Source organism: Ahaetulla prasina, chromosome 5 (genome assembly GCF_028640845.1).
Source record: "Ahaetulla prasina isolate Xishuangbanna chromosome 5, ASM2864084v1, whole genome shotgun sequence".
Taxonomy (NCBI): Eukaryota; Metazoa; Chordata; class Lepidosauria; order Squamata; family Colubridae; genus Ahaetulla; species Ahaetulla prasina.
The window spans coordinates 2634928-2659730 of record NC_080543.1 but is presented as its reverse complement, the minus strand read 5'-3'; the positions used below and the strand labels follow the sequence as shown (position 1 = coordinate 2659730).

General features: G+C 44.7%; 1 protein-coding gene and 1 pseudogene across 1 annotated transcript; both read right to left on the bottom strand.

Annotated features, from left to right (window-relative positions):
* Positions 1–1032: 1032 nt before the first annotated feature.
* On the bottom strand, positions 1033–12444 carry LOC131200034 (sialidase-3-like; annotated as a pseudogene).
* A 4857-nt stretch (positions 12445–17301) lies between these two features.
* On the bottom strand, positions 17302–22578 carry LOC131200036 (sialidase-3-like). The gene is made up of 3 exons (XM_058186351.1): positions 22496–22578; positions 21967–22172; positions 17302–19104 (listed from the first exon to the last, which is right to left on the bottom strand). The coding sequence occupies exons 2-3, from the start codon at positions 22165–22167 to the stop codon at positions 18136–18138; spliced, it is 1170 nt and encodes a 389-aa protein (XP_058042334.1). The 5' UTR covers positions 22168–22172; positions 22496–22578; the 3' UTR covers positions 17302–18135.
* Between the last annotated feature and the right edge of the window lie 2225 nt (positions 22579–24803).

Here is a 24803-nt window from a genome sequence, read left to right as displayed (position 1 = left end):
GGGATAGAATCAAGATCACGTGAAGTGTTAGTACCACTTTATAATGCCTTGGTAAGGCCACACTTGGAATATTGCATCCAGTTTTGGTCGCCACGATGTAAAAAAGATGTTGAGACTCTAGAAAGAGTGCAGAGAAGAGCAACAAAGATGATTAGGGGACTGGAGGATAAAACATATGAAGAACGGTTGCAGGAACTGGATATGTCTAGTTTAACAAAAAGAAGGACTAGGGGAGACATGATAGCTGTGTTCCAATATCTCAGGGGCTGCCACAAAGAAGAGGGAGTCGGGCTGTTCTCCAAAGCACCTGAGGGTAGAACAAGAAGCAATGGGTGGAAACTGATCAAAGAAAGAAGCAACTTAGAACTAAGGAGAAATTTCCTGACAGTTAGAACAATTAATAAGTGGAACAACTTGCCTTCAGAAGTTGTGAATGCTCCAACACTGGAAATTTTTAAGAAAATGTTGGATAATCATCTGACTGAGATGGTGTAGGGTTTCCTGCCTGGGCAGGGGGTTGGACTAGAAGGCCTCCAAGGTCCCTTCCAACTTTGATGTTATGTTATGTTATGTTAAGGGGCGCCTCATCAGCCTCTACTCACCCTTCCCAGCCACTCTTCTGACCGAGAAGGAGGCTCAGGAGAAGCACCTCACTGAGGACTAGGAGCATAGGCTTTCCAAGCAAAGGGAAGACTTGCAGGAGTGCAAGGCCAGGTACCGGCGCCTGGAGGCTCAGCGGGCTGAGATGGTCAGCCAGTTCCAGGCCATGATGCTGTCCCACTGGAACGAGGCCCTCCGGCTCTTTGCCACCAGTGGCTCTTCCCTCCAGCCTTTGCCCAAAGCCCCCCACCAAGAGGCTGAAGCAGACCCCAAGTCAGAATTTCTGTCCCCCTCTGCCCCACACAAAAAGACCCCAAAGGGGGAGACTTTGCAGCAATTCAAACGTTCATTGCACGTATCCAGCCCAGGGGTCGTAGTTTGAGGACCCCTGATTTAGTGCAATATAAAAAATGCAAATCATTTTTCTGCGGACCACCAACATTTTCTCGCGGACTACCAGTGGTCCACGGACCACCAGTTGGTGACTGCTGGACTAGAACTCCCCATCTCCTAGATATTGACCCCGTCACCCAACAGGTTTTCATGACAAGGCGGGACTAGAATTCACCGTCTCCTGGTGATTGAACGACTCAGCTCGCTTTTGTGCCTAAGGCAGGACTAGAACTCACAGTCGTCTGCTTTTTAGGCCAGCACCCTCACCACTACTATGGTATATACCCCAAACCGGCTAACTATTGTGCATAGTTTTCATTTTTCCTGAGTGTGCAGAGCAGCTGCCTTTTCCGGCCATCCTATTTGCTTGCAAAGAATCTTTTTCCTACAACCTGGTCCTTTCCTGGATGGGCGGATCGGACCAGCAAATATTCTGATGCATTTTGGACCCATCTCTTCTGTTGGAGTTTTAGGACCCTTAGCAACCTATGTGAACTTTCCTGCTATTGTGTTGCTAAGAATTAATTTTTTTAATCCACAATTTTGCAAATGGTCTAGTCTAGACTTTCAAGATGAATGTCTATTTTGCCAGCTTTTTGCAAAACATTTTTTTTCTTTTGGCAAAGAAATTAGTATTTTTCTCCTTATAAAAGATTCTTTTCTCCTTCTACATTTGCCATTAGCCCATTTCTCAATCCCTTCCATTTGTAGTACCATCTGGGGTTCAGTTCTTATTCTATTTATTTTTCTATTTATTTGTTTTTTATAAATAAGGGGGTGAACATACCCAATACACCTTCCTCTTCCCATTTTCCCCACAACAACAACCCTGCGAGGTGGGTTGGGCTGAGAGAGAATGATTGGCCCCAAAGTCAGCCAGCTGGCTTCCATGGCTAAGGCAGGACTTGAACTCATGGTCTCCGGCTTTCTAGCCTTAATATCGGGGTTCAATTCCTGTTCCTGGCAATAGAAAGTGAGTGATTTATTTTACCCAGATTTAAAAATCAATTCCCAGTTTACATGATGTTACAAGCTAAAGAGGGAATTTTTTACAAAATGATGTACCGCTGTTCTGTGACTGCAGAGAAATTGTCTAGAATGTACAAAGCTACTTCAAATTTTGTGTTCAAAATATGGACAATATTAAAAGTCATTTAATTATGCCTGGTGGATTTGTCAAAACAGCCAGAACATTCTGGGTTCAAAGTCATATTCATTCATTTATTAGATTTTTATTTATAAATACAAAGAGTTCTAAAGATCAACATTCAATTGAAATGAGATTATTTTCCTGCTTGGAGTAATGGTCAGTCGATTAAAAAAGAATCAAAGAAGATTGTTCTAATATAATTATTGCTGTGAGATTATTAATGTGTGCAAAAAGGGAAAAATTCAAAATTTCCAGGATGGAGGATCGGCTGGTGAAGATGACAGAACTAGCAGAGGTGGCAAAATTGAGTTAGAGAAAGATCAATAACTAAATTTATCAGTGGCTACAAACCTCTCGTGGATTTTTTGCTCAAAAAAAGGAAAAGAAGGGAGCTTCAATGTTTTGGAAGATTAAAAAAGGTGGAAAGAAGGAAATTATGATGTAACTTTAATGAAAAGGACTAGGGGTGACATGATAGCAGTATTTCAGTATTTGATGGGCTGCCCCAAAGAAGAGGAAGGACCTAAAGGCAGGACAAGAAGCAACGGATGGAAATTAATCATGGAGAGAAGCAACCAGGAGAAATTTCCTGACAGCCTTAGAACAATTAATCAGTGGAACAGCTTGCCACCAGAAGTTGTGAATGCTCCATCACTGGAGATTTTCAAGAAGAGCTTGGATAGCCATTTGTCTGGACTCTGGAATGACATAGTATCTCCTGCTTGAGCAGAGGGTACCTTCCAAGGTACTTTCCAACTCTCCTATTCTATTCTATTCTATTCTATTCTATTCTATTCTATTCTATTCTATTCCATTCTATTCTCTAACCTATCCTATTACAGTATTTCCTATTCCTATTTCATTCCATCTATTCTATTCTATTCTATTCTATTCTATTCTATTCTATCCTATCCTATCCTATCCTATCCTATCCTATCCTATTACAGTATTTCCTATTCCTATTTCATTCCAGCTATTCTATTCTATTCTATTCTATTCTATTCTATTCTATTCTATTCTATTCTATTCTATTCTCTATCCTATCCTATTACAGTATTTCCTATTCCTATTTCATTCCAGCTATTCTATTCTATTCTATTCTATTCTATTCTATTCTATCCTATTCTATTCTATTCTAGTCTAGTCTAGTCTAGTCTAGTCTAGTCTAGTCTAGTCTAGTCTAGTCTAGTCTATTTTTCATTCCAATATTCTATTCTATTCTCTATCCTATCCTATTATGGTATTTCCTATTCCTTTCCTTTCCTATCCTTTCCTTTCCTATCCTATCCTATCCTATCCTATCCTATCCTATCCTATCCTATCCTATCCTATCCTATCCTATTCTTATTTCTTATTCTATTCTATTCTATTTTATCTTATTTCTTATTCTATTCTATTCTATTCTATTCTCTATCCTATCCTATTACGGTATTTCCTATTCTATTCTATTCTATTCTATTCTATTCTATTCTATTCTATTCTATTCTATTCTCTATCCTATCCTATCCAATACTATTCTATCCAGGGTTGGGTTCTACTTATCTTTACTACCGGTTCGCAACTGGATCGCGCATGCTCACTTGCTTTGCTCACACATCTGCGTGTGCTTCTGCGCATGCACAGATCATCCATGATGACATGGATGATCAGTTTTACTACCGGTTCACAAGAACCGGACCGAACCGGGGGGCAACCCACTACTGATCTGATCCTATCCTATCCTATCCTATCCTATCCTATCCTATCCTATCCTATCCTATCCTATCCTATCCTATCCTATCCTTTAGAGAGGGGAAAATGTTAAGATATTTAAATTTGGTAGCTAGAGCGGGAGGGGTGTTGTACAATGATCCAGAACACACAGCTGTGGTTGATTGATTGGAGAGGGCTGTCTTCTGCATGAGGCAATTTGCGCTGTGATTGGCTGCTTTGAGTGTGGAGGGGGAGGTTCCCTTTTTCCGCCTTTTTTTCTTCTGTTTGCTCTCTTTACCTCATGATCTTCCCACTGTGTTGATTTACCTCACAATGCTCCTGTTAGCCTTGTTTGCTGTATATAGAGTTACAAAATATAATCATTTATATAAAACTACAAGTTCGTCTCAGCGCCTCTGACTTCATTTGGACATGGCAAATCTCTGACAAAAAATATACATGCATCTATAACCACCATTAAGAAGATCAGAAGATGCTTCTATATAATTCTATTTTTTTTAATATTTTCCTTTTTCACTATTTATTCTTTTTCTTTATTGCCTTTAGTTTTCTTTCAGTTTGTCTTATGCTTTATATAATCTATATTTCTATATAGCCTATTTTTTAATATTTTCTTTTTTTCACTATTTACTCTTTTTCTTTATTGTCTTTAGTCTCCTTTCAGTTTCTATTATTTTTAAAAACTCTGATATAATTTTCTTCCATAAAAAAAAATGTGTATAAAAAGTCTGTGATTTATTTCTTCTCTGAGGCTGAAGGGGCCTCAGCGATGTGGGTCGGCTTGGTTAATTCTTTTCTGCAGTGGATGCGTTCCAGATTTTTAGGAATTTTGCACCATTGAACAACTGGAAGACGATCTCTTCGTAGGACGTCGATACTCCACATTCGAACAAGCAGCCAAAAGAGAAAGGATCTTCCCCTGTGCAAACAGCCAGATCTGAGTAGCCACTGGGTCCCGTGTTCAAGATCCAGGGTGTCTTCCAGCAATTTTCCTTCAACGGACAGGGGTTCAAGTAGATGCCCAGATTCGCACGAATCTTTCGGTTGGTGGGATGGGAGAAGATCAACCACGATTCGAAGGTCTTTGAGGAGGCTAAAGGAGACTCTGATCCCAGTTGTGATGAAGGAAAACTCACTACGCTACCCTGACAACCATTATTAACCTCCTCCAGCTTCTGAGAGTTGAAAGGGGCTTCGAAGAGATGCCCACCATCTCTGCTGAAGGCTTCGACACGGTATCCGTCACTGCTGCGGGCGTTACAGTATAACACCGGGCTATTATTCTGATCCACCAACTCGGCCATTTGGCACTCCGACGCCTGCAGTGGTTTTTGGAGAAGGTGTCCCTTCAGCCATGTCTTCCCACCATCATTGCTGTAGAAGGCAAAGGAGTGAGGTTTAGTGCCGTAGCAGAGCGGGCGTCCAAACAGCCGTGTGTGGATGTAATAAGCGTAGGCTGGGACGACCAGCCGTCCGGAGCTCAGCTGCACCCCGTGGCCTGGTCCCACGGCAAACGTGGCCCAGTCCCTCACATCATCTCCAATCACCTTTTCAGTCAAAGATGGTGCGTCCACCATCTTTGCTGAAGATGTAGCCCAGCCTGGCAGCGTTTCTCCCCGTCTTGATCTGATACTGTTCTGACACATTGGCCTTCACACAGATGAAGAACAAGAAAATTGTGCCTTCCTTTGCGTCGTACACTGGACATGGATTCATGGTGCGGTATTTGGGTAGGACGGCGGTCTCCAGAGTTTGCAGGGGACCCCACTAGAGAAGATACAAAATGGTTAGATATGAAACATCAGATCCTGGCAAATCATGTCAGCTTTCTTTGGTGAAAAGAAAGAAAAGTCTGAGGACTTATTGCATCGCCTATTTTGCAATAAACCATGTTTTGATTTAAGCCAGTTATGCAGCACGCCAGGGTTCTACTTCATGCACCCCACTAAGGTATAAATTGGTTTCTATACAAGCCACAGTGTTCTAATTCTTGCACAACACTTAGCCATAAATCATCCTTTGTATATACAGAATATATTTATTTATTTATTTATTTATTTATTTATTTATTGTATTTGTATACCGCCCTATCTCCCTAGGGACTCAGGGCGGTTCACAGGCAAATAAAAAGGTACATATAAATACAGAATAAAATATCAATTAAAAAACTTATTCTACACAGCCAAATAGTTAAAAAAGAACAATATAAATAATAAAACCCATTAAAACCTGTATAAATTTAAAATCTAATCCAGTCCTGCGCAGATGAATAGATATGTTTTAAGCTCGCGGCGGAAGGTTCGGAGGTCCGGAAGTTGATGAAGTCCTGGGGGGAGTTCGTTCCAGAGGGTGGGAGCCCCCACAGAGAAGGCCCTTCCCCTGGGTGTCGCCAAACGACACTGTCTAGCAGACGGCACCCTGAGGAGTCCCTCTCTGTGAGAGCGCACGGGTCGGTGAGAGGTATTCGGTAGCAGCAGGCGGTCCCGTAAATAGCCCGGCCCTATGCCATGGAGCGCTTTAAAGATAGTTACCAGAACCTTGAAGCGCATCCGGAAGGCCGCAGGTAGCCAGTGCAGTCTGCGCAGGAGAGGTGTCACATGGGAGCCACGAGGGGCTCCCTCTATCACCCGCGCAGCCGCATTCTGAACTAACTGAAGCCTCCGGGTGCCCTTCAAGGGGAGCCCCATGTAGAGAGCATTGCAGTAATCCAGACGAGACGTCACGAGGGCGTGAGTGACCGTGCATAGGGCATCCTGGTCTAGAAAGGGGCGCAACTGGTGAACCAGGCGAACCTGGTAAAAAGCTCTCCTGGAGACGGCCATCAAATGATCTTCAAAAGACAGCCGTTCATCCAGGAGGATGCCCAAGTTGCGCACCCTCTCCATCGGGGCCAGTGACTCGCCCCCAACAGTCAGCCATGGACTCAGCTGACTGTACCGGGATGCCGGCATCCACAGTCACTCTGTCTTGGAGGGATTGAGCTTGAGCCTGTTTCTCCCCATCCAGACCCGTACGGCTTCCAGACACCGGGACAGCACTTCGATAGCTTCGTTGGGGTGGCCCGGTGTGGAAAAGTACAGCTGAGTGTCATCAGCGTACAGCTGGTACCTCACACCGAAGCCACTGATGATCTCACCCAACGGCTTCATATAGATGTTGAACAGAAGGGGCGAGAGAATCGACCCCTGAGGTACCCCACAAGTGAGGCGCCTCGGGGCCGGCCTCTGCCCCCCTGTCAACACCGTCTGCAACCGATCGGAGAGATAGGAGGAGAACCACCGATAAACAGTGCCTCCCACTCCCAATCCCAATATTTTTGATATAAAAATCAAATAAACAAATAAATAAATAAATAAATCCCTCCAACCGGCGCAGCAGGATACCATGGTCGATGGTATCAAAAGCCGCTGAGAGGTCTAATAGGACCAGGGCAGAGGAGCAACCCCTATCCCTGGCCCTCCAGAGATCATCCACCAACGCGACCAAAGCCGTCTCCGTGCTGTAACCGGGCCGGAAACTGGACTGGAACGGGTCTAGATAGACAGTTTCCTCCAGGTGCCGGGGAAACTGACATGCCACCATACTCTCTACAACCTTCGCCGCGAAGCGAAGGTTGGAGACCGGACGATAATTACCTAAAACAGGGTCCAGGGAAGGCTTCTTGAGGAGGGGCCTCACCACCACCTCTTTCAAGGCGGTCGGAAAGACTCCCTCCAACAAAGAAGCACTCGTAATCGCCTGGAGCCAGCCTCGTGTCACCTCCTGAGTGGCCAGTACCAACCAGGAGGGGCACGGGTCCAGTAAACACGTGGTGACATTCAACCTACCCAGCAACCTGTCCATGTCCTCGGGAGCCACAGGGTCAAACTCATCCCAAACAATGTCAACAAGACCGCCCTCAGACGCCCCATCTGGATCCCCGCAATTTTGGTCCAGACCGTCCCGAAGCTGAACGATTTTATCGTATAGATAACCGTTAAACTCCTCAGCACGTCCCTGCAACGGGTCATCCCACTCCCCCTGGTGAAGGAGGGAATATAGAACCGTGATGGCGAACCTATGACTCGTGTGCAGTGGTGAAATCTGAACCGGTTGGCTATTGGTTTGCTGGCTACGCATGCGCATTGTGCTACAAATGTGCACTGCATGCACATGCGTAATGCACACCAAATGCATGCTATGTACATGCACGCATGTGCAGTACACGCCAAAAGGAGGCTTGGGAAGGTAAGTAGACCAGCGAGGGGGTGGGATCAGCTGTGCCGCATGATTTAGCTTTGCTAGAAAGCAGAATTTCCTGCTTTCTAACAAAACTAAGCCCAACACCACAGCTGATCGTCCGAAATAGCGGTTCAGAGGAACCTGTAGCATTTCACCTCTGCACGTATGCCCAAAGTGGCACCGGAAGCCATGTCGCCTGGCACATGCAGACTTATAATAATAATAATAACAACAGAGTTGGAAGGGACCTTGGAGGCCTTCTAGTCCAACCCCCTGCCCAGGCAGGAAACCCTACATCATCTCAGACAGATGGTTATTCAACATTTTCTTAAAAATTTCCAGTGTTGGAGCATTCACAACTTCTGCAGGCAAGTCGTTCCACTTATTAATTGTTCTAACTGTCAGGAAATTTCTCCTTAGTTCTAAGTTGCTTCTTTCCTTGATCAGTTTCCATCCATTGCTTCTTGTTCTATCCTCAGGTGCATTGGAGAATAGTTTGACTCCCACTTCTCTGTGGCAACCCCTGAGATATTGGAACACTGCTATCATGTCTCCCCTAGTCCTTCTTTTCATTAAACTAGGCATATCGAGTTCCTGCAACCGTTCTTCATATGTTTTAGCCTCCAGTCCCCTAATCATCTTTGTTGCTCTTCTCTGCACTCTTTCTAGAGTCTCAACATCTTTTTTACATCGTGGTTACCAAAACTGGATGCAATATTCCAAGTGTGGCCTTACCAAGGCCTTATAAATTGGTATTAACACTTCACGTGATCTTGATTCTATCCCTCTGTTTATGCAGCCCAGAACTGTGTTGGCTTTTTTAGCAGCTGCTGCACACTGCTGGCTCATATCTAAATGGTTGTCCACTAGGACTCCAAGATCCCTCTCACAGGTACTACTATTGAGCAAGGTACCACATATACGGTACTGGTGCATTTTGTTTTTTTTGCCTAAATGTAGAACCTTACTTTTTTCACTGTTGAATTTCATTTTGTTAGATAGCGCCCAATGTTCAAGTCTGTCAAGATCTTTCTGTAACTTGAGCCTATCTTCTGGAGTGTTGGCTATTCCTGCCAGCTTGGTGTCATCTGCAAATTTGATGAGTTCCCCATCTATCCCCTCGTCCAAGTCATTGATGAAGATGTTGAAGAGTACTGGGCCTAAAACAGAGCCTTGGGGTACTCCACTGCATACTTCCCTCCATGTGGATGTAGTTCCGTTGAGGACTACACGTTGAGTGCGGTTGGTCAGCCACTTACGGATCCATCTGGTGGTGGTGCTGTCTAACCCACATTTTTCTACTTTATCTAGTAGTAGGTTATGGTCTACTTTATCGAATGCTTTACTGAAGTCCAAGTAAATTATATCGACAGCATTCCTCTGGTCTACTAATTTTGTCACTTTGTCAAACTTGCCTGTTTGTCTTCTGGGTTTCTGGCGCTCATGCGCACATGATGATCAGCTGTCCTTCACATGCGTGGCAGTGCTAAAAGCTGGTGTGCGCATGTGCGCTGACCAGCTGATTGTCGGGTGCGCATGCGCGCTAGAACCCGAATGTTCAGCTTTTCCGGAGTGCGGCCCTGATTAGTGCGTGCGTGCGCGACAGTTCCGTGGCGAAAAGGTTCGCCATCACTGATATAGAACATAGAATAAAAGAGTTAGAAGGGACCTTGGATATCTTCTAGTCCAGCCCTTGAACAGGAGACCCTATATCAGTGGTAGTCAACCTGGTCCCTACCGCCCACTAGTGGGCGTTCCAGCTTTCATGGTGGGCGATAGGGGTGTTGTCCGATACTGAAGCACTTTCCTTTTTTTTACTTTAATTTACTTTTTAAAAAAGTTCATAGCATTATTTAAAAACATTTTCATTAGGTTTTCATAAAATTCCCCGTGACAATTTAAATTTCTGAAAATATACTATTTGTATCGCTTGCACATAAGTTTAGTTCACGTTACGTAAGTGAAACTAAATGGCGCTATAGTGCGACCGCAAAAAAAAGAGCCTCGTCCCAGAATAGCTTGTGCATCTCCCCCCCCACACCACCCAGCTGTAACAGACAAGCAGAGCTGATAGCCGGCGCCGCCCCCCACAAACCCAATCCACGATGCGTGAGAGGCATGCACAGACGATGATACATGGCGCATTACTGTGGAACCGGTGGGCGGTTAGAAAATTTTACTACTAACAGACATACAAAAGTGGGTGGTAGGTATAAAAAGTTTGACTACCCCTGCCCTATATCATTTCAAACAAATGGTTGTCCACTCTCTTTTTGAAAGCCTTTGGTGATGGAGCACCCACAGCTTCTGAAGGTGAGTTATTCCATTGGTTGATTGCTCTCACCATTGCTCTAGGTTGCTTCTCTCCTTGGTTAGTTTCCATCCATTCTTTCCTGTCTTGCCTTTTGGTGCTTTGGAAAGTAGTTTGTCCACCTTTGTTTTTGTAGGAGCCCCTCAATTATCGGAAGAATGCTATCATGTGACCCCCCTAGTCCTTCTTTTCATTAGACTAAACATACCCAGTTCCTGTAACTGTTCTTCGTATGTTTTAGCCTCCAGAATTCAAATCATTCTTGTTGCGTTCCAGAGTCTCAAAAACTTTTTTATACTCTGGTGACCGGAACTGGATCCGGTATTCTAAGTGTGATCTTACTAGGGCTTTGTAAAGTGGTATTAACTGCCTCGGTTATGTGTCCCTCTTTCCATTTTTTTGTGAGTGCCATCTATAAAACATTTTGTACAAATTTTCCTTATATGAGTTCGCTTCAGAGGGTTTGTCGTGTTTGGGGAGCTGGGTCAAAACAGGTGGGAGGTATAATGAATGGAGGGAGTGAACTGGGACCCATGACTACTTTGGGGCTGCAGGGTTACCTGTACGGACAAGCCCTCTTTCTGTCCACGTCGCATCACCAAGAAGTTGGCATGTTCGTCGCGGGGTGAGGTGCGCTCCTCCGCAAAGGCCAGGAAGGTAGACTCCGAAGACAGGTAGAGCAGAGCGGGGATGCGGTAAGTGAAGCCCTCATCCTGGCGGAAGACGGTCACCTTCTCAGAGACCCCTGAAGTCTCAGCCATCTTCTCTGGAGACGGGAGAGGCCAAATTAAGCCAACATTTCTAGTCTTCAGCAGAAGCAATTTCAGCTCCTCTGAATGCCCAGTTTGACAAGGTTAAGACAGGTGGACTTCAACTCTGCTGAATGCGGAATTCTGGGAGTTGAAGTCCACCCATCTTTGAAGTTATCAAGGTTGAGAAACATCTTTTGCCTTTTAAATACAGGTAGACCTCAACGACCAAAATTTACGTTGCTAAGCAAGATATTCACTAAGTGAGTTTTGCCCCATTTTACGATCATTCTTGCCGCATTCGTTAAGTGAATCACCGCAGTTGTTAAGTTAGGAACCTGGTTGTTAAGTGAACTTGGTGTCCCCACTGACTTTGCTGGTCGCAAAAAGGGATCGCGTGACACCCCCCCCCCGCACGCTGCAACTGTCATAAACGCGAGTCAGTTGTCAAGCCTCCGAATGTAAATCACAGGACCACAGGGATGCTGCAACGGTCGTAAGTGTGAAACATGGTTATATGTCACTTTTTTTCAGTGCCGTTGTAAGTTTGAGCTGTTGTAAGTTGAGGACTACCTGTATTTTTTGTTTTTTTGTTCAGGAGAGCTGGTGCATTTCAGCCAACTTCCTTAGTGAGAAGAAGAGCTACCATTTCTTCATCTTGTCCAGCCTTCCACTGCATGGACATTTCACAAGGGGCTTCTTCTATTGATGTAACCATTTGGGGTCTCTTTCCTCTTGCACTGGGGGGGGGGGAAGGATGGGGAGTGGGAGGTCAACGGTCCAGCCTGAAAGACAGGTGTCAATCTAAGCAAGGATTCCAAAAGGGCATTGGGGAATCAGGGAAGGGGGGTGAGCAGAAAGTGGGATCCTGTTTTACCCTCAACCATCTATCTAGGGTGGGAGTTGGGACAAGGGAGCCTCTGGCAATAATCTGGATTGCTCCTCACCCCCCCTCCCTATTGTACCATGGGGGAGGGGGGAGGAGCGGCACGCTGTGCCCCATGGAAGGAGGGCAAGGCAGACTTTTGCAATGGGGGGGGCATCCTTGCCCACCCCAGAAAATGGGGTTTCTTCCCCACCCCAGGATTTCACCTTCCCCCCTCCTACAGGATTCTCCCTCCCCCTGAATTCCCCCTTTCCCCCACCCCAGGTTTCCCTTTTCCCCCTTCTCCCACGAATCCCCCTCCCCCAGGATTTTGCCTCCCGCGGGGGTTCCCCGCCCACCGACCCCACCTGCGCGCCCCTCACTCACAGCGCTGCGGATTCGCGTCCAGTGCCGCAAGCGTTCCGCGCGAGGATTGCCAAACTGGATGGCTTGAGCGGGGGGAAAAAAGGGCAAAGCCGGAGCCGGAGCCGGAGCCGGAACCGGAGCCGAGCCGGGGCGGAGATGGGTGGGTGGGCGCTGGGGCCGAAATCTGGCCGCTGAGCCGGCCACTGCTCGGGTACAGTCCACGGTAGCAAAAACTCGGGCGTTTGATGCTCCCTTATGCAACTAATTCGTATCATTTAAAGGCATCGGGTTTTGCAGCTGAGCCGCAGAGAAGCACATCCTGCACGCGTGTACGGGGGTGCCTGACACACCCGTGCGTCAGACCGACGCGTGGACACACACACACAGGTGCATCCGAGGAAGGGCGCTGCGGACGCGTGTTCAAGAGAACGCGGGGTATGAAAAGGGAGCTGGGAACGCTGCAATGGCTTGGGGACTCCAGTCAATGCAAGCGATCTGCTTCAAGGCAGGCACTTAGACGGAGGTCTATAGACCAAATATGCGTAGCCTAACGAAGGACTGGGGGGGACATGATAGCACTCTTCCAATATCTGAGGAGCTGCCCCAAAGAAGGGGGGGGGGTTCCACCTATTCTCCAAAGCACCTGAAGGCAGGAGAAGAAGCAATGGGTGGAAACTCATCAAGGAGAGAAGCAACTTAAAACCAAGGAGAAATTTCCTGACTGTCAGAATAATTCACCAGTGGAACAGGTTGCTACAAGAAAATTGTGGGTGCTCCGACACTGGAGGTTTTTTTTAAAAAGATTGGACAACCATTTGTTTAGAATGATATATGGACTTCTGCTGGAGCAGGGGGCTGGACTAGAAGACCTCCCAGGTCCTTTCCAAATCTGTTATTTCGTATTCTGATTCAGAAAAGAGATTTCTCTTGCTAAGTGAGACCGTTGGCTAGCCTAGCTGGTGGTAGGTGCCACCTATAAAACTTTGTGTATAGGTTCCCTTTGTATGACGTGGCCAAAGTTAGCTTCCTGTTTTTTCCCCACAAATTTTCCCACTTTTCCAATTCGATAATGTACTCAAAGTTCTTTGCCCATACCACCATTGTCTCTTTAACACGCTCTTTCTCCGTTTTGTATTCTAATAAAAATTTATACATTGCTTTAATCATTTTCTCCTCTGTCCCCAATGAAAGTTTATCTAATATCATTAAGTTTCTGCTGATGCCCCATGTTTTCGTATCTTTCATATAACTTGACTGAATTTGTAAATATGACCACCATTCCAAATCTAACCCTTGTTCTTCTAGCTGCAATCTCGATTTTGTCACAGCCCCTCAAATACTGGAAGACTGCTAGCATGTCCTCCTTAGTCCTTCTTTTATGCTGGGATGCTGTAACCATCATAACTACCGGTATGTGCCGAGTGCCAAACACCTGAATTCCGATCATGCAACTGTGGTGATAATGCAACAATTGCAACTGCAAGAATTTCGTCATAAATCACTTCTTTTAAAACGCTGTTGCACCTTTGAACGGTCAACTAAACAAATAAAATTTAACTCTATGTGCATTCCTGGAAAGCTTTTGACTGGAATATTCAGAAGCTGGGGGCCTGCAGGGCTTTTGCAGAGGGGTGACTGACATTTGGGGAGGGGGTACTGAGCCCTTTCCCCAGGTTCAGGTTCATGCAAAATGAGGGATTTGCCTGACATTTCATCTGGCAGAGTTGTTCCTGCACCCCATAGCCAAATGCAACCTTGGGGGTAAATCTAGCAAGCTGTTAACAGGACAATGGAGGGCAGGATAAAATCACCCCCATAATTTGAGAATGCCGCCCCCTCATCCACTTACTAATGGCCTCCTTTCAGGGCTAAGAGCCCCTCCTCCTATTTTCCCCACAACAACCCTGTGGGGTTGGGCTTAGAGAAAATGACTGATCCAAAGTCACTCATGCCTAAGGTGGGACTAGAACTCATTGTCTCCTGCTGCTTGCAAAACATTTTTTCTTTTAACCTTATAAAAGATTCTTTTCTCCTTCTAAATTTGCCATTAGCCCATTTCTCAATCCCTTCCACTTGTAGTACCATCTGGGGTTCAGTTCTTATTCTATTTATTTTTCTATTTATTTTTTTATAAATAAGGGGATGAACATACCCAATACACCTTCCTCTTCCCATTTCCCCCACAGCAACAACCCTGCAAGGTGGGTTGGGCTGAGAGAGAATGACTGGCCCCAAAGTCAGCCAGCTGGCTTCCATGGCTAAGGCAGGACTTGAACTCATGGTCTCCGGCTTTCTAGCCTTAATATCGGGGTTTAATTCCTGTTCCTGGCAATAGAAAGTGAGTGATTTATTTTACCCCGATTTAAAAATCAATTCCCAGTTTACATGATGTTACAACCTAAAGAGGGAATTTTTTACAAAATGATGTACCTCTGTTCTGTGACTGCAGAGCAATTGTCTAGAATGTATAAAGCTACTTCAAATTTTATGTTCAAAATATGGACAATATTAAAAGTCATTTAATTATGCCTGGTGGATTTGTCAAAACAGCCAACATTCTGGGTTCAAAGTCATATTTATTCATTTATTAGATTTTTATTTATAAATACAAAGAGTTTTAAAGATCAACATTCAATTGAAATGAGATTATTTTCCTGCTGGGAGTAATGGACAGCCGATTAAAAAAGAGTCAAAGGACCTGAAGGAGGAGAAGAAACAATGGATGGAAACTAATCATGTAGAAAAGCAACCTGGAATTCAGGAGAAATTTCCTGACAGTCTTAGAACAATTAATCAGTGGAACAGCTTGCCACTAGAAGTTGCGAATGCTCCATCACTGGAGGTTTTCAAGAAGCGATTGGCCAGCCATTTGTCTGGAATGGCATAGTATCTCCTGATTGAGCAGAGGGTTGGACTAGAAGACCTCCAAAGTACCTTCCAACTCTATTCTATTCTATTCTATTCTATTCTATTCTATTCTATTCTATTCTATTCTATTCTATTCTATTCTATTCTATTCTATTCTATTCTATTCTATTCCATCCTTAATTATTGCAATGCTCTCTACATGAGGCTCCCCTTGAAGTGCACCCGGAGGCTTCAGTTAGTCCAGAATGCAGCTGCGCGGGTGATAGAGGGAGCTCCACGTAGCTCCCATGTAACACCACTCCTGCGCAGACTGCATTGGCTGCCTGTGGTCTTTCGGGTGCACTTTAAGGTGTTGGTTACGACCTTTAAGGCGCTCCATGGCTTAGGGCCTGGGTACTTACGGTACCGCCTACTGTTACCTCATGCCTCCCAACGACCCGTACGCTCACACAGAGAGGGACTTCTCAGGGTGCCGTCCGCCAAACAATGTTGGCTGGCGGCCCCCAGGGGAAGATCCTTCTCTGTGGGGGCTCCTACCCTCTGGAACGAACTTCCCCCTGGTTTACGCCAAATATCTGACCTTCGGACCTTTTGCTGCGAATTGAAAACGCATTTATTTACTCGCGCGGGGCTGGCTTAAATTTTGTTGTATTTTAAAATTTATATTCCATATTTCTAAATTTTATATGAATTTTAATGGGTTTTTAGAATTTTAAATGTTTTAAAGTTTTCGGCCAATTGTGTAATAAGCTTTTTAATTTTGTTTTAATTGTATATTGTATTGTTTGTTTTTACTCTGGCTGTACACCACCCTGAGTCCTTCGGGACAAGGGCGGTATAGAAATCTAATAAATAATAATAATAATAATAATAATAATAATAATAATAATAATAATAATAATAATAATAATAATAATAATAATAATAATAATAATTCCGTTCTATTCTATTCCATTCCATTCCATTCCATCCCATCCCATCCCATCCCATCCCATCCCATCCCATCCCATCCCATCCTTAATTCTGTTCTGTTCTATTCTATTCCACATTTTCTATTCTATTCTATTCTATTCTATTCTATTCTATTCTATTCTACCCTACCTTACCCTATTCTATTCTATTCTACGCTACGCTACGCTACACTATTCTATATTCTGTTCTATTCCATCCCATCCCATCCCATCCTATCCTTAATTCTGTTCTATTCTATTCTATTCTATTCTGTTCTGTTCTGTTCTGTTCTGTTCTGTTCTGTTCTGTTCTGTTCTATTCTATTCTATCCCATCCCATCCCATCCCAAATTCTATTCTATTCTATTCTATTCTATTCTATTCTATTCTATTCTATTCTATTCTATTCTATTCTATTCCACATTCCACATTTTCTATTCTATTCTATTCTATTCCACATTTTCTATTCTATTCTATTCTATTCTATTCTATTCTATTCTATTCTATTCTATTCTATTCTATTCTACCCTACCTTACCCTATTCTATGCTATGCTATGCTATGCTATGCTATGCTATGCTATGCTATTCTATATTCTGTTCTATTCCATCCCATCCCATCCTATCCTTAATTCTGTTCTGTTCTATTCTATTCTATTCTATTCTATTCTATTCTATTCTATTCTATTCTATTCTATTCTATTCTGTTCTGTTCTGTTCTATTCTATTCTATTCTATCCCATCCCATCCCATCCCAAATTCTATTCTATTCTATTCTATTCTATTCTATTCTATTCTATTCTATTCCACATTACACATTTTCTATTCTATTCTATTCTATTCCACATTTTCTATTCTATTCTATTCTATTCTATTCTATTCTATTCTATTCTATTCTATTCTATTCTATTCTATTCTATTCTATTCTATTCTACCCTACTGTACCCTATTCTATGCTATGCTATGCTATGCTATGCTATTCTATATTCTGTTCTATTCCATCCCATCCCATCCCATCCCATCCTATCCTTAGTTCTGTTCTGTTCCGTTCCGTTCCGTTCCATTCCATCCCATCCCATCCCATCCCATCCTACCCTTAGTTCTATTCTATTATTCTATTCTATTCTATTCTATTCTATTCTATTCTATTCTATTCTATTCTATTCTATTCTATTCTATTCTATTCTATAGAGAGGGGAAATGTTAAGATATTTAAATTTGATAGCTGGAGCTGGAGTGGGGTTGTACAATGATCCAGAACACACAGCTGTGGTTGATGGATTGGAGAGGGCTGGCTCCGAGATGAGGCAATCTGTGCTGTGATTGGTTGTGTGGGTGTGGAGGGGGAGGTTCCCTTTCCCCCCGCCCATTTTCTTCTGTGGGCTCTGTAATTTACCTCATGATCTTCCCGCTGTGTTGATTTACCTCACGATGCTCCTGTTAGCCTGAGTATCTAGTTTTGCTGTATATATAGTTATAAAGTATAATTATTTACTGGTATATAAAACTACAAGTTCGTCTCAGCGCCTCTGACTTCATTTGGACATGGCAAATCTCTGACAAAAAATATACATGCATCTATAACCACCATTAAGAAGATCAGAAGTTGCTTCTATATAATTCTATTTTTTTTAATATTTTCCTTTTTCACTATTTATTCTTTTTCTTTATTTCCTTTAGTTTTCTTTCAGTTTGTATTATGCTTCATATAATCTATATTTTATATAACCTATTTTTTAATATTTTCTTTTTTTTCACTATTTACTCTTTTTCTTTATTGTCTTTAGTTTCCTTTCAGTTTCTATTATTTTTAAAAACTCTGATAAAATTTTCTTCCATAAAAAAATTGTGTATAAAAAGTCTGTGATTTATTTCTTCTCTGAGGCTGAAGGGGCCCCAGAGATGTGGGCCGCCTTGGATTGAATTAATTCTTTTCTGGAGTGGATGTGTTCTAGGTTTTCAAGAGTTTTGCACCACTGAACAACTGGAAGGCGATCTCTTCGTAGTACATCGATACTCCACATTCGAACAAGCAGCCAAAAGAGAGAGGATCTTCCCCTGTGCAAACAGCCAGATCTGAGTAGCCACTGGGTCCCGTGTTCAAGATCCAGGGTGTCTTCCAGGAATTTTCCTCCAACGGACGGGGGTTCAAGTAGATGCCCAGATCCGCACGAATCTTTCGGTTGGTGGGATGGGAGAAGATCAACCACGATTCGAAGGTCTTTGAGGAGGCTAAAGGAGACTCTGATCCCAGTTGTGATGAAGGAAAACTCACTACGCTACCCTGACAACCATTATTAACCTCCTCCAGCTTCTGAGAGTTGAAAGGGGCTTCGAAGAGATGCCCACCATCTCTGCTGAAGGCTTCGACACGGTATCCGTCACTGCTGCGGGCGTTACAGTATAACACCGGGCTATTATTCTGATCCACCAACTCGGCCATTTGGCACTCCGACGCCTGCAGTGGTTTTTGGAGAAGGTGTCCCTTCAGCCACATCTTCCCACCATCATCGCTGTAGAAGGCAAAGGAGTGAGGTTTGGTGCCACTGTAGAGCGGAAGTCCAAACAGACGTTTGTGGATATAATAAGTGTAGGCTGGGACAACCAGCCGTCCGGAACTCAGCTGCACCCCGTGGCCTGGTCCCACGGCAAACGTGGCCCAGTCCCTCACATCATCTCCAATCACCTTTTCGGTCAAGTCCGTCATTTGGCTCCAGGTGCGTCCACCATCTTTGCTGAAGATGTAGCCCAGCCTGGCAGCGTTTCTCCCCGTCTTGATCTGATACTGTTCTGACACATTGGCCTTCACACAGATGAAAAACAAGAAAATTGTGCCTTCCTTTGCATCGTACACTGGACACGGATTCATGGTTCGGTATTTGGGTAGGACGGCGGTCTCCAGAGTTTGCAGGGGACCCCACTAGAGAAGAAATGGTCAGATGTGAAACTGTCCATCAGATCCTGGCAAATCACGTCGGCTTTCTTTGGTGAAAAGAAAGAAAAGTCTGAGGACTTATTGCATTGCCTATTTGGCAATAAACCATGTTTTGTTTTAGCCAGTTATGCAGCACGCCAGGGTTCTACTTCATGCACCCCACTAAGGTATAAATTGGTTTCTATACAAGCCACAGTGTTCTAATTCATGCACAACACTTAGCCATAAATCATGCTTAGTATACACAGAATATAGAACATAGAATAATAGAGTTAAAAGGGACCTTGGAGGGCTACTAGTGCAGCCCTCGAACAGGAGCCCCTACATCATTTCAAACAAATATTGCGTTTACCCAAAAATAAACCCTCTCTGGATAATAAGCCATCCCCTGAAAATAAGGCCCCCGCAAAATATTTAAGCGCATGGGCAACTGGTCCCCACCATTTCCTCTGTTAGGGTTAGGGAGACAGAGCTGGAAATTAGGTAAGATGGCAAGAGGAACCCTGTCTCGTTCCATGTGCCCCAAAATAATAAGACCACCCCAAAAATAAGGCCAAGCGCTTATTTTGGGGTGCAAAAAATAGGTCTTATTTTCGGGGAAACATGGTACGTGTCCTCTCTCTTTTTGAAAGCCTTCAGTGATGGAGCACCCACAGCTTCTGAAGGTGAGTTATTCCATTGGCTGATTGCTCTCACCGTTAGGAAATTTATCCTTAGTTCTAGGTTGCTTTTCTCTTTGGTTAGTTTCCATCCATTGTTTCCTGTCTTGCCTTTTGGTGCTTTGGAAAATAGTTTGACCACCTTTGTTTTTGTAGGAGCCCCTCAATTATCGGAAGAATGCTATCATGTGACCCCTAGTCCTTCTTTTCATTAGACTAGACATACCCAATTCCTATAACCGTTCTTCATATGTTTTAGCCTCCAGCCCTCAAATTATTCTTGTTGCTCTTCTCTACACACTTTCCAGAGTCTCAACATCTTTTTTATACTCTGGTGACCGGAACTGGATCCGGTATTCTAAGTGTGATCTTACTAGGGCTTTGTAAAGTGGTATTAACTGCCTCAGTTATGTGTCCCTGTCAGTTTTGGAAGGCAATTTTCTTTTGCTTCTTAACTGCCACATATTTTAGCTGGGGAAGTTGAGAGGAGGGTTGTTGTTGGAGCGGTAGAAAATTAGTCATAACAACATCCATTTTCAAGGACATCCTGTGTCTAATGGAGACTGCCTGAAGGTTGTATCCAATTGAGTGTGAAGAGTTGATTGGACAATGTAATGAACTTGTGGGTGTGGAGCAGGGCTGTGACCTGTCAACTGGGTGTGGAAAACCTGGAAGCTTTCAGTTTTGGGTTTTCCCAGCTGTGCCAACATGACATCTCTAATAAAGTGAAACTTTGAGGAACCTCAAGCCTCAGAGCTTTATTTCATTGGGGGTGTTTCTTGGAACTCTGACATTTCCATTTTTTGTATACTTATCCTTTTTTCCCTCTCAGTTGCTCTGACAGTTCTTTGTGTAACCATCTAGTTTTTGCTTGGTTTTCTTGTTTTTCTTTTTTAGTGGCATTGAACTGGGATGGGCTTTTGTAATATTTTTCAGAGTTTCCCAAGCTTGTTTAGTTGATTTCTCCTTTAAAATTTTCATCCACAGGATCCTTCCCAAGCTCTCTCTGAGTTTGTTAAAATCAGCTCTTTTAAAGTCTAATCAAAAGTTTTGATTATGTTCGGTTGCTTGTGTCTATTTTATATTGAATTCCAATATGACGTGGTCACTCTCACCCCAAGTTCTGGCAACTTCAGCTCCCTCTAATACTTCTTCTCTGCTAGTAGCAATAGCACTTAGACTTATATATCACTTCACAGTGCTTTTTAGCCCTGTCTAAAAAAATCTAATAAAACTAAACTGTCTGAGCAGTGGTGAAATCCAATTTTTTTTACTACAGTTTCTGTGAGCGTGGCTTGGTGGGCATGGCAGTGGAAGGATACTGCAAAATCCCCATTCCCACCCCACTCCTGAGGGAAGGATATTGCAAAATCTCCATTCCCACCCCACTCTGGGGCCAGCCAGAGATGGTATTTGCTGGTTCTCCGAACTACTCAAAATTTCCGCTACCGGTTCTCCAGAACCTGTCAGAACCTGCTGGATTTCACCCCTGTGTCTGAGCAGTTTACAGAATTAGCATTTTGCCCCCAACAATCTGGGTCTTCATTTTATTAACCTCAGATGGGAGGATGGAAGGCAGAGTCAAGCTTGAGCCATTCAGAATCAAATCGCTGGAACTACAGCCAGCCAATAGTAGCAGAAGAAGTAGTATTACATTTTAGCCACTGTGCTACCACGGCTCATACAGATTTCTTTTATATATATATATTATTTATATATTTTCTCTTGATAAAAAATAAGTGCTTACTAAACAGCATACTGTCTAAGTCAGGGGTCTGCAAACTTTGCTCTTTTAAGACTTGTGGACTTCAACTCCAGAGGAATTCAGGGCGTTGAAGTCCACAAGTCTTAAAAACAGCCAAATTTGAAGACCCCTGGTCTAAGTCAATTTGCTTACATCACAATATTAAACTCCTAGTTTCTACCTCTATTATTCGACCATTGATAAAACAAATCCCAAGTTTGAAAATATTCTGTGCTTTCTTTTTCTTTTATCTTCAGTGTTATGTGTCCCTCTTCCCATTTTTTGTAAGTGCCACCTATAAAACATTTCGTACAAATGTTCCTTATATGAGTTCGCTTCAGAGGGTTTGTTGTGTTTGGGGAGCTGGGTCAGAACAGGTGGGAGGTATAATGAACGGAGGGAGTGAACTGGGACCCATGGCTACTTTGGGGGCTGCAGGGTTACCTTTACAGACAGGCCCTCTTTCTGTCCACGTCGCATGACCAGGAGCTTGGCATGGTTGTCGCTAGGTGAGGTGCGCTCCTCCGCAAAGGCCAGGAAAGTGGACTCCGAAGACAGGTAGAGCAGAGCGGGGATGCGGTAAGTGAAGCCATCCTCCTGGCGGAAGACGGTCACCTTCTCAGAGACCCCTGAAGTCTCAGCCATCTTCTCTGGAGACGGGAGAGGTCAAATTAAGCCAACATTTCTAGTCTTCAGCAGAAGCAATTTCAGCTCCTCTGAATGCCCAGTTTGACAAGGTTAAGACAGGTGGAGATGGAGTTTCTTCCCCCTCCCCAGGAGTCTCCTTTCGCCTCCCCATAATCTCCCTTCCCCAGAGTTTCCCCTCCCCATAATTCCCCATTCCCCCTCCAGTTTTCCTCTTTCCCCCGCCCCCTCGATTCCCTATTATCTCTCCCCAAGACTCCCCTCCCCAGGATTGCCCCTTCCCCTGGCCCGGGAATTCCCCCCCCCTCCTTCCGCGGTCCTCACTCACAGCGCTGCGGATTCGCGGCCCCTGCTTGCAAGCGCTCCGCGCGAGGATCGCCAACCCCGAAGCTCCCCAGGCTTCTCGCCTTCCTCCTCAGCTCCTCCCCCGCCACCCCTGCTCGGTAACTCCCACGGGGCCCCACCTTGCGGGCCCAGCAACCGCGGAGTTACCGGGAGGGGCAGGGATGGAGGCCGCCCGGGCGCCCGCGGGCGCCGGGCTCATCTCGCAGCGCATCGCTAAATGGCTTGAGATTTAACAAAAAGGCAAAGCCGGGGCGGGGATGGGTGGGTGGGTGGGCGCCGGGGCCGAAATCTGGCCGCTGAGCCGGCCGCTGCTCGGGTACAGTCCACGGTAGCAAAAACTCGGGCGTTTGATGCTCCCTTATGCAACTAATTCGTTTCATTTAAAGGCATCGGGTTTTGCAGCGGAGCCGCAGAGAAGCACATCCTCCACGCGTGCACGGGATGCATGACACACCTATGCGCCAGACCGACGCGTGGACACACACACACACACACAGGTGCATCCGAGGAAGGGCGCTGCGGACGCGTGTTCAAGAGAACGCGGGGTACGAAAAGGGAGCTGAGAACGCTGCAATGGCTTGGGGACTCCAGTCAATGCAAGCGATCTGCGTTTAAGGCAGGCAGACGGAGGTCTATAGACCAAATATGCGCAGCCTAACGAAGGACTGGGGGGGACATGATAGCACTCTTCCAATATCGGAGGGGCTGCCCCAAAGAAGAGGGGGGAGGGTCCCCCTATTCTCCAAAGCACCTGAAGGCAGGAGAAGAAGCAATGGGTGGAAACTCATCAAGGAGAGAAGCAACTTAGAACCAAGGAGAAATTTCCTGACAGTCAGAATTATTCACCAGTGGAACAGGTTGCTACAAGAAAGTTGTGGGTGCTGCGATACTGGAGGATTTTAAAAAAAAGATTGGACAACCATTTCTTTAGAATGATATATGGACTTCTGCTGGAGCAGAGGGCTGGACTAGAAGACCTCCCAGGTCCTTTCCAAATCTGTTATTTCGTATTCTGATTCAGAAAAGAGATTTATCTTGCTATGTGAGACGGTTGAGTGGGTCATGTCCAATTTTACTCCCCCCCCCATTGATTGTTAAGCAAAACGCTGCAGTCATTAACTGAACATTAAGTGAATCTGGCTTCACTTCGCTTGTCAGAAGCCGACTGGGAAGGTCGTAAATGACAATCAGAATAAAGCTGGAAGGGACCTTGGAGGTCTTCTAGTCCAGCCACCAGCTCAAGCACGGGTTCTTCTTAAACCAGTTTCTTCTTAAAAGCTGTCAGTGTTGGCACACAAGTTTTTCCACTGGTTAATTGTCCTCGCTATTAGGAAGTTTCTCCCTAATTCCAAGTTGCTTTTCTCTTTGATGAGTTTCCATCCGTTGTTGTTGTTGTTGTTGTTGTTGTTGCTGCTTCTTCCTTCTGGTGCCTTGGAGAACAGCTCGACCCCCCCCCTTTGTGGCAGCCTCTCAAATACTGGAACGCTGCTATCATGCCCCCCTCTCCACTCCTCCTTTTATCCTGGGACACTGTAACTATCGTAACCGTATGCTGGTTGCCAAACACCTGACTTCTGATCACTCAATCGTCGGGAAACTGCAACGGTTGTAACTGCAAGAATTGGTCATAAATTATTTTTCTGATTTCTGATCACTTTAAACAGTCAACTAAACCAGGGGTCCCCAACCTTGGCAACTTTTAAGCCTGGTGGACTTAAACTCCCAGAATTCCCCAGCCAGCAGAGCTGGTATTCTGGGAGTTGAAGTCCTCCAGGCTTAAAAGTGCCAAGGTTGGGGACCCCTGAATTAAACAAGTAAAATTTAACTCTTATTTATTTACATTCCTGGAAAGCTTTTGACTGGAATATTCAGAAGCTGAGGGCCTGTGGGACTTTTGCCGAGGCGTGACTGACATTTGGGGGAGTGGGGGTTGAGCCCCTCTCCCAGGTTCAAGTTCATGCAAAATATGTGAGGAGGAGGGGGGGTGTCTGTCTGACATTTCATCTGGCAGGGTGGCTCCTGCACCCCATAGCTGAATGCAATCTTGGGGGGTAAATTTAGCAAGCTGTTAACAGGACAATTGAGAGCATCCAAACAGGGCAGGATAAAATCACCCCCAGGATTTGAAAATGCTGCCCCCCTCACCCACTATTAGCCTCCTTTCAGGGCTAACAGCCCTTCCTCTTATTTTCCCTACAACAACAACCCTGTGAGGTGGGTTGAGCTGAGAGAGAATGACTGGCCCAAAGTCACCGAGTTGGCTTTCATGCCTAAGGTGGGACTAGAACTCA